The following is a 10,412-nucleotide window of genomic DNA, read 5'->3' on the forward strand; positions in this document are numbered from 1 at the left end:
GTTATAGCCTTTGGACATGGACTGAGGAATTGCTAGTTATAGATTTAAACCTTATAAGTGTATTGACCTTTAAAAAAATATGTTCAAGTTAACAGTTTACATCAATTTCTTTGAGATTATTGCTTCATAGATAGAGAGAACCCAGTAGATGATAGATAGATAGATAGATAGATAGATAGATAGATAGATAGATAGATAGATAGATAGATGATAGAAAGAGAGAAAGGGGAAAGAAGGAAGAAAAGGAGGGAGGGAGGGAAGGAAGGAAGGAAGGAAGGAAGGAAGGAAGGAAGGAAGGAAGGCAGGAAGGCAGGCAGGAAGGAAGGAAAAGAAAAGACAAGACAATGAGCCACTTGAGTACAAGTTTCTTTCTATATCTGACTCCCTTTTCAAAAAGCTAAACTTCTTAAACAGTGTCTAATGATGCTGTGAGGATTATTATTTCTCCCTTCCTCCCCACTCAAACTCTTTCCGTCTCCCTCTCTTTCTCTTCCTCTCTTTCTCTCCCTCTCTTTTCCCCTCTCCCTCCTTCTCTCCCCCACACACAGCATATGCATACACACATACACACAAGACTTTGTGTCCTCACGTATAGTTCTCTACTTAGAAGACTGAGTTCTGCCCAAGGTCTCTAGATAAGGGTTTTCTTCGTAATAATTCTTCCTGACCTGCCCCGTGACATTCCTAATCTTATCTTTATTGCAGGTGGCCACATTAACCCAGCTGTGTCTTTTGCAATGTGTCTTTTTGGACGGATGAAATGGTTCAAATTGCCTTTTTATGTGGGAGCCCAGTTCTTAGGTGCCTTTATAGGGGCAGCAACCCTCTTCGGCATTTACTATGGTAAGTAAGACCCCTGGGTCCTGAGGTTAGGGAAAGCTGGGCATAATTTGAAAGTCAGAATCACTTGGTAGGAAGAGGCGAGATAAGGCAAGAACAGGAAGCTGCAACGATTGTCAAGAGATTCTAAGAGTTTTCGGTTCTAAATAATAGGGCCAAAACTATCATTAGGGCAAATTCATGAAGCCTCTTAATGAAAATGGTCACAACTTAAAAGGGGGAAGAATTTAAAGGAAGCTTCTATTTAGGCCCAAGTGGTGCTACAATGTGAATGTGCCCAAAATAAGTAATAGGCTGGTGGCTTCTCTGTGGCTTTCTCTGATTTGGCTGGGAGAGGAGGTGATGTCTGGTGGCGAAGGGTATGATGAGTAAATATTTAAAGAAGGAATCCGGAGTGAAGTCTTTGAGAAATGGGCTCAGTGAGGAACTGCTTCCCAATTCCCAACAGCCAGGACTTCTGTTCTGCAACAGTCCTGGGGGCAAACACAGTACTGATGATCGAAGACCCAGACGCTAGTTCTTTGTGAGCTAAGTAAGTACCTGTGTGACTTAAATAAGTCATTTGACCTTACTCGTCTCAATTTCTTCCTGGGAAAATGAGGGAACTGAACCTGAGGTAGGAGAGACCTGGGGTCAGTGCCGGCTGTGTGGCGACTGCTGTCTCGAGGGCAACCTTACTGTCCCACAAGGCCCCACATCGTGGACTGGTATTAGGGGTTACTAAGAACACTCTGGGAATTGTGAATTCTGCCTAGTGTAGGTCTCAGATTCCACTTTGGCTTTTGGTTAACCTCAAAAATTTGAACAATTCCCCACAGAGAAGATTGGTTTCCAGGGCCCACAAGCTAAGGAGTCGACGCGAGTTCAGAGTAAACCGTGGAGAGCAGCCAGGGCTCCTATCCTTGACCCGCCATCCTGTGATTTTCTGGCATTTCTTAAACAACCTTTTCTTATAAGTGAAGAGAGGCAAACAATATTGTTCTGCCAAACCGAACCTGAGTGTTTGACTGCAGTTGGTTAGCGCAACACCTGGCATAAGCCTCCCTCACCCCTGCCCGGAGAACACTAACGTGCCAGAGCTGTCTTCCACAGATGGACTCATGTCCTTTGCTGGTGGAAAACTGCTCATCGTGGGAGAGAATGCAACAGCGCAGATTTTCGCAACATACCCTTCTCCATACCTGTCTCTGGAGAATGCATTTGCAGACCAAGTAAGTGTACATCCAGAAGGCCTGACTTTGGTGAAAAGACACGATTTCTTAATGGGACTGTATGGGAGCAGTGTAGACCTATCAGAAAGGCCACATTTCCGAACTCAGCAATCACTGGGCATCACCCAAGCTTTCTCGACAAATTTTTGCCTTTGTCAAAGTTGATACTGTTAAAAGAGTTTGCTGCTTCCTCTTTAATATATACACTTGTTTCACATCAGTTGAAGTCCAGAAAAGAGTGGATGACGGGACATTTCACCTCCTGCAGGGGCAAATGAGGTCTGCCTCACTGTTACATCTCTTTTGTGCACATGATCTAAACATGGAGGCTGCAAGAAAAGACATTGCAATCTCAATTTGAGGACCGTGAAGTGTGGTAGTTGAGCTTTAGGCTATCACAGATCCTCTGTGTCTGCCCATGTGCACAAGTTCATCTAAACCCTTAAAGTAACTCAAAGTGCCAAAGTGTCTCTGGCTTACTGACATTTAAACACGCTGCATCCAATCTGCATGTGAATAGACCCATGTAGTTCAAACCCATGTTGTGCAATGGTTGAGTTTAATGGTTAAGTGAGCATATTTACTTTATGATTTTTCCATATTTTAAATTATTTATGGGTATGGTTCTCAAATATCCAATGGGGTCATACTGAATAGTTAATTTGGTGGGGTTTTTAAAAAATGCGTATTTCTAAATTACTGCTGCATTTCTTTTCCAAAGTGTGGTACATGTTTAGTTCTACTAGAAAAGCCTGAGAAAACAAGTATCATTTCTCCAATATTTGGTATTGTTTGCAGTTTCCATCACAAATCAGTTTTTTCCACTTGCTTGTTTCTTTACTTTTCTTTTATGAATTTTCTGTTTATTTCCTTTGAGCATTTATTTGCCCATTGATATATCGCATAGTTTGTCTCACAAATTTTAATGAGCCTCTTCATTCTTCTAGCCTGAAGTTTGTGTTTCTGTTTTAGCTGGGTAGTAATTTAGCAGGATAATGTTGTAAAGACAGTCTCTAGAGTTGAACTCTGGGTCTACACTTAACTGCCACTGACTAATCTGTAAAGGAGAATAATATTAGTGCCCATGTCTAGGATTGCTGTGAGAAGAGCATCTGGCATGGTGTGCTCACCTAGTGTATGTTAGTTATTATGAGAAGGGGTGAATTTTGAGGTGGACAAGTGGGCCGAATATAAGCTAAACCCCTTGTACAATTTCTCCTTTCCCAGGTCGTGTCCACCATGTTCCTCCTCATGTTGGTCTTTGCCATCTTTGACTCCAGAAACTTGGGAGTTCCCAAAGGCCTAGAGCCCATTGTCATCGGCCTCCTGATTATTGTCATTTCTTCCTCTTTGGGACTGAACAGTGGCTGTGCCATGAACCCAGCTCGAGACCTGAGTCCCCGACTTTTCACTGCTTTAGCAGGATGGGGGTTTGAGGTCTTCACGTAAGTAACGATGGTGGTGGGGAAAGAAAAGATTTATGCTATGTTTTAGCAGGGAGAGCTGTGCTTTGAGTTGGGATCCAGGAGAATACAGATAGGAGAGTGGAGGTCCAGTGCAAAACCTGGTCATGAATGTGGAATGTTTCACTGGTGATTTGTGATATGGTGGGGCTGTGTGTGTGTGACAGGCACAAAGGAAGGGAACTAAGAATACAATGAATTTTCTAAAACAGTGATTTTCAATCAGAGGCAGTTTTATCCTCAGGGACATTTGGAACATCTGGAGACATTTTTGATTGTTACAGCCAGAGAGGGTGGGGGAAGAAGTTGTCACTGGCATCTAGTGGGTAGAGGCCAGGAGGCAAGGATACAAAGATACTGTTAAACATTCTACAATACCCAACACAGACCCCCAGAACAAAGAATCATTGGGCCAAAAATATCAAGAGTGCCACAATTAAGGAGCTCTGTCCTGGAATGATTACCACTAGAACATGAGAGGGTTGAAAAATATGTCCCCAGCAGGAAAACGTCCTTTGTATTCTTCCAATGGAGAATCAAAACAAATCCTACAGATATTCTCATTCCCAGAGCCCAGAATTAGTTCATGAGTTTCCTTCAATCTCACGTTCTTGAGCTCACTGCTTACATCAGCAAGTCACCTGTTAGCTGCACACAGACCCCTAGAACAAAGATGTCCCAAGGTGATCTGGCCTCTCTTAGAGCCCTGCTTGGTGATTCAATCAAAGGTCTATGCGTGATGGTGGTTCTTGTCTGGTAGAGATCTTGCCTGTTCTCTCTTTGCTTTGCTAAGTACATGGTAGGAGACCACGTCTGCGGGAGAATGCTGAATCACCTAACACCAAACTTTGAGCTCCATATTCCTTGTTAGCATCAGGGTCTTTTCCTTTATTCATCCATGCAGCTACCTGATCTCTTATTCAAGGCCCCTTACCAACGATGGTAAGGCCCAGTTGCTCCCCTTTATGTTCTGTTTCACAGGGGTTAGCATAGGCACTCACACAAGGTTCAAGCTAACAAGTGCCATGAAGGAGATTTGACTAATTCACTCCAGGAGCTGAGAGAAGTTTTGCAGCTCCACTTTTAGGAATTTTGAAGGTGGAACTACAGGTATTTTGTCATATCTGGACATGCTTAAATGGAGGACAGAAAGAATATTTCAATCAGGCAAAATGCTAAAACAATAAGTAACCCAGTCTAGCTGGAAGGCACATTAAGAAGGCCAGAAAGAGTGATTTATGAACATAGAGGTCCTAGACTCCCAGAAAAAATTTCAGATTTGTGCTGCTCCCTGTTCTGTAGGTTATGGGAAGCAGCAACGGATTTGGGGTAGAAGTTTGGCATGTTTAGAACTTCAATTTAGCAAAATTAATCTGATAACATATAAAATGTTGAGCCCTCCCCACTCCCAGCCTGCAGACGGATGCAGGCACCACCATATCTGACTCGCCATCAACCTGGATAACACAGGTCTCCACCCAGGTAATCCCCCGAGACTCTGCCTCTCCCAACTTATGGGCCCACCCAAGCCACTTCCACTGGTTTATTTCATATAAATATCCTGTCTTGGCTCTCGCTACAGACTTTCCTAAAATCTCTCAAAGGCTCACAGAACCCAAAACACCAGCGTCTGGCTTGGGCATGCTCTGTACTTTTTGCTGAGCAACCCCAAGCCCCGCACTAGCGGTAGCCTGCCTCAGTTTCTAGCTTGGCCTCTTGAAGCACCTATAAGCCCAACATGGGTGGTAGCCATCTGTAGATTGCTTGGTGACTTTTACCAGGTGGCTCTCGAGGTACACAGGCTGTGGCTGAACTTGGCCTTCAGCTGGACGCCTCCCAGGACTATGCCACTGGGCCCCACAGGACACTACTACATAAAGCCATTCTACTAAGACCAGGAAACTTAGGAGTCCTATCTAATACATAGAAACAGACACAGGGAGGCAGCCAAAATGAGGAGACAAAGAGAAGCATGTCCCACAAGAAAGAACAGAACAAAGCTCCAGAAAAAGAACTCAACAAAATGGAGACAATCAATCTATCAAATGCAGAGTTCAAAACACTGGTTATAAGGATGCTCAATTAACTTAGAGGAAGAATAGATGAACTCAATGAGAACTTTAACAAAGAGATGGAAAACCCAAAAATGGATATGGAAAACATAATAGGGAACCAGTCAGAAATGAAGAATACAATATCGGAAATGAAGAGCACATCAGAAGGAAACAACGGAGTGGATAAAGCAGAGGATCAAATCACCAATATAGAGGACACCCAATCAGAATGGCAATGAGAAAAAAGAATCCAAAAAAACAGATCGTTTAAGGGGCCTCTGGGACAACATCAACCCTAACGACATTGACATCATAGGAGTACCAGAAGAAGAGAGAGGGCAAGAAATTGAAAACCTATTTGAAGAAATAATGACAGAAAACTTCCCTAACCTGGTGAAAGAAATAGACATACAACCCCAGGAAGTTAAAGAGTCCCAAATGAAATGAACGCAAAGAGGCCCACACCAAGACACATCATAATTAAAATGCCAAAGATTACATACAAAGAGAGAATCTTAAAAGCAGCAAGAGAAAAGCAATTAGTTACCTACAAGGGAACACCCAGAAGACTCTCAGCTGATTTCTCAACAGAAACTTCGCAGGCCAGAGGGGCTTGGCACAAAATATTCAGTGTTGAAAACCCAGGATCTACAGCCAAGATTACCCAGCGAAGCTATCACTTAGAATCAAAGGATAGAGCAGGGGCTTCCCAGACAAGGAAGAGCGAAAGGAGTTCATTACTACCAAGCCAATATTATAGGAAATGTTGGAGGGACTTCTTTAAGAAGAAGAAAAAGAAAGTATCAAAAATATGAATAAAAAAAGGCAATAACAACATATCTATCAACAAGTACTTCAAATGAAAAAGAATTAAATGCTCAAATCAAAGGATAGCATTGCCGAATGAATTTTAAAAAAAGATGAAAAATATGAGTAATAAAATGGCAATAACTACATATCTATCAAAGGGTGCTTTGAATGTAAATGGATTTGGTGCCTCAGTCATAAGATAGGGTGGCTGAATGGATAAGAAAATAAGACTCTTAAATATGCTGACTATGAGAGACTCATTTTAGCTTAAAAGACACATACAGACTGAAAGTAAAGGGATGGAAAAAAATATTTCGTGATGGACCTAGAGGGTATTGTGCTGAGTGTAAGTCAGAGAAAGACAAATGCCATATGATTCCACATACAAGTGGAATCTAAAGAACAAAATAACGAAAACAAACAAACAAACTCATAGATAACAGAACATTTTGCGGGTTACCAGATGAGAGGGGGGTTGAGAAGTTAGGTGGAAAAGGAGGAAAGAATTAAGTATAAATTGGTAGTTACAAAATAGTTATGGAGATATAAAAAGTATAGCATAAGGAAAATAGTCAATAATATTGTAATAACTATGTAAGGTATCAGGAGCATACTAGATAGCTTGAGGTATTCACATTGTGAGTTACATAGATGTCTAAACACTGTGTTGTACACCTGAAACTAATATAATGTGGTATGCCTACTATAATTGAACATTTTTTTAATTATTAAAAAAGATGCTAATGACTTAATGGATGAGGCTCTCAAGAGTAGTGTTAATTTTTAAAAATTTACCCAAAGCAATGAATTCCTGATGATGGTACTTTAAGCAATTAATACAGACATTTTCCTGGCATCCCCCAAATCATACCATGCAAATGACCCTGTGTACATGTAAGACTGGGCCAGTCAGGGAACCGCATCTGAGCTCCTTCATTGATGACTTGTGACTCTGGCCCGAGGTATTCAGTTCTGATGGAAGGAGGAGGGTTTATCCAGGGAAAGCGGAACCTGTGTCCTGGCAGGTATCTTGGACCCTAAAATGTGAAATGGCAGTGAAAGATACACCACGAAACGGTGATGGAAGAAAGGACATGGTGGGCCAAATAATGTGGCTTATGCTTACTTCATGTGCTTCTTGAAGAGGAGGCTCTTAGCTCTTTAAAGCCCATGCGCCTCTCACAGACACCTCCATCTAGATTTGGGGGCGTGGGAAAGGGTGCTGCAAAAGAACAGAAAGCAGGGTCCTCTCTCCCATGTAGTAAGAGTGACATCTAGCGGATGCTATGTTCAATCTCAGTGCTCTTCCCTCAAGCCTGTATTTAGGCTCTGGATGATCCAAGTGAAAGAGACCACCATGAATAAGGAAGAGCGAAGCTCAGAGAGGGGAGACTTGCCCACAGACCTTCTAGACAATCCTGAGATTAGAACTAGTTCTCATGAATTCTAGGACGGTCCTCTTTTTTTGTGCTTATTTCTTTTTCTTATTCTTTCTTATTCTTTGTCTTATCAAAATTTGATACAAAACGAAAGGCCCTATGGTACATGCGTGTAGTTATTAAGCATAACAGTCAAAAGCACGCCATGTGGCCTTCCCTTAAACCTCATACTGCGGAATCCTCGTGTGTATCAGTGTGCCCCTTCCCACCCCCTGCTTCCTCTGCTGTGCCTTGAATTTTTTTGTTCATCTGAAATGGGGCGTACTGGAAAATCTAGGATGCTGGTTGCCAAGCTACAGTGAGTTCCTTTATACTTAGCTCTTGCCTAGTTAAAAGGGAGCCATAAGCATGAGAAAGACTAGCTGGTTAGTGAATAACTAGCATTAATACCAGGAGGAAGGCCACGTGGTGTATCACTAATTTCTTATTTGATTTCAGAACTGGAAAAAACTTCTGGTGGATTCCCGTAGTGGGCCCTTTGGTCGGTGCTGCCATCGGAGGCCTCTTCTATGTTCTTTTCATTGAAATCCATCACCCAGACCCAGACCCAGACTTCGAGGCAGAATCACCTGAGGACAAACCCGAGAAATGTGAACTTAGCGTGATAATGTAGTAGCATGCTCAGTTCCAGGTTTATAGTTGACTGAGCCAGTGTTCTCTTCAGGAAAGATTGTATTCAGGTATCTGCGTTTTCACAAGACTACGGTGGATCTACCCAATTTTCTCTGCTAGCTGTGTGTGTGGAGCACTTAATTGGAAGAAGCACCTGAGTGAAGTTTTGAAAACACTGACCTCTTCTCTCCCATTTCCCAGAATAGCATGGACTGTCTCCTGAAACAGCCTTCTCTCTTGCCCTGTTAATTTCATCCTTTGATGGGAATCGTTATTACTGGATAAGCACTATTAACTTGGAACCTTGACTATGAACTTATTTGGATGGTTTCAGCTGCATTGCCTATATGAAATAGTGTCACAAAAGCCTTATTTTCAAACTCACCAAGGTTATGTTCTGACAAAACAGTGGTTTCATTTAACACATCCATGAATTAGGGAACTAATGGGTTAACTGTGTTATTACAATTGTACAAGTATTGATATTCTCCAAACCTAGTGGGTGTAGGATGCAGCAAAATGCAACTGGAAAGCTCAGGAGGACATTGTGGCATTCAGAAACCTCAGGAAACAAGATAAAATTTGGAACACCAACTGGAATTTTTTAAAAAATGGAAATCATTTATTGGATTAATCTCTTAGTCTTTGCATTTTAAGAGGATATTAGTTAATTTCTGGTCTTTAGTATATAATAACTTAAAATACAATCATAACCTCAGTCATGAAAAAAACATCATTCTGTATTTTTAGCTCTAATGCATTTTCCTAATTGCCTACTTGAGGCCGGACATTTGACAAGTTAATGACTACACTCATTCATTATTCTGTACATGCTCTGTAAGCCAATACTGAAAGCCATTGGCTCCTGGTCTAGTATCACCTTTAGAATGGGAGGTCCCTGGAAAGATAATATACCTTTTGGGCTTTACAGTTCACAAAACACTTTCACATGTTATCAAATTTAATTTATTGTGAGGTAAATACTATGCTGCCCATTTTTCAGATAAGGAAACAAAATCTCAGGGAAGTAAGTGAGTCGCCTAAGATCATGTAGAAGTTGAATATCGCATGTATCCTACACCTTTCAGAAGATCAATATGTGGCTGAGACTCTTGACCAGCCCTTCCTGGGTGGCCATAAGAAGTGGGATTGGCAGCTGCCCTAACGTGTACACCTTCTGGACGTAATTCTCTTAGATCTTAAGATACAAAGACCTTCACTGTCTGGTTTTATTCCCATTGTTACTGAAGCATTAATAAAGGGAAGAGGTAGCAATTTGATCATTTTTTTTTCCCCTGAAAACATTATCAGAAGGCTTCCTGCCAGTCTCAAGCATTATATTCCTCTAATTGGTGTCACTTTAGTCAGAAGAGTCTCTATGAGTTACAAGCACCAGAGAAATTGCTATATCCAGTGATTCACCTTCAGTCAAACTGCTAGAAAGCCCAGAATTTCCCAACTGCTTTGTGATGATAACAGAACAACAAAAAGTCAATTTGAAATATCTCCAGTGGCCTGTGTTCTGTAATCTACTGACTGACATGTGGAATTATTTTCCTGCTCTAAAACTACCTGGATATTTCTGATTTGAAATAAAATTTTTTGTTTGAGTTTTTATAAGTATTAAGACTGCTAAGTACACTTAACTGAGAGGTTGCCTATCTTTTCTACAAATTGGGAGCCTTTGAAAAATGCCAATGCCCAGTTGGTCATTTGTAAATATCTAATGTGCAGCCAGGGTGGAGCAAGCACATCTACTTGGTTAAATTAAATGGGCGTAAGGTTTCTTGGAGAACCAAGTCTAGTGGTGGCCGGGTAATCCCGGCTGGAGTCTCAGTCTTGGGATGAGATTCTCATGGACTAGAGAACGGTGGTTCCCAGTAAGGGGCAGTTTTGCTCCCTTCGCACTCCCACCCACCACACTTGCAAGGGGTCAATGTCTGGAGACGTTTTTGGTTGTGACTGGGGAAGGAGTGTCACTGG

At 41.8% G+C, this 10,412-nt stretch overlaps 1 protein-coding gene across 2 annotated transcripts in view; it reads left to right on the top strand.

Annotated features, from left to right (window-relative positions):
* Positions 1 to 10,052, top strand: part of AQP9 (aquaporin 9) — a 35,216-nt gene extending 25,164 nt beyond the window's left edge. The window contains exons 3-6 of one of the 2 annotated variants that reach the window (XM_016160453.2): positions 706 to 843; positions 1,933 to 2,051; positions 3,279 to 3,496; positions 8,256 to 10,052. In XM_016160453.2, the coding sequence (XP_016015939.1) occupies positions 706 to 843; positions 1,933 to 2,051; positions 3,279 to 3,496; positions 8,256 to 8,430 (650 nt within the window). In that variant the 3' untranslated portion in view covers positions 8,431 to 10,052. The remainder of the gene's footprint in view (positions 1 to 705; positions 844 to 1,932; positions 2,052 to 3,278; positions 3,497 to 8,255) is intronic. The other variant, XM_016160454.2, reaches the window with a different exon arrangement.
* Positions 10,053 to 10,412: the final 360 nt, after the last annotated feature.

The sequence above is a fragment of the Rousettus aegyptiacus genome, unplaced genomic scaffold (assembly GCF_014176215.1).
Source record: "Rousettus aegyptiacus isolate mRouAeg1 unplaced genomic scaffold, mRouAeg1.p scaffold_m13_p_3, whole genome shotgun sequence".
NCBI lineage: Eukaryota > Metazoa > Chordata > Mammalia > Chiroptera > Pteropodidae > Rousettus > Rousettus aegyptiacus.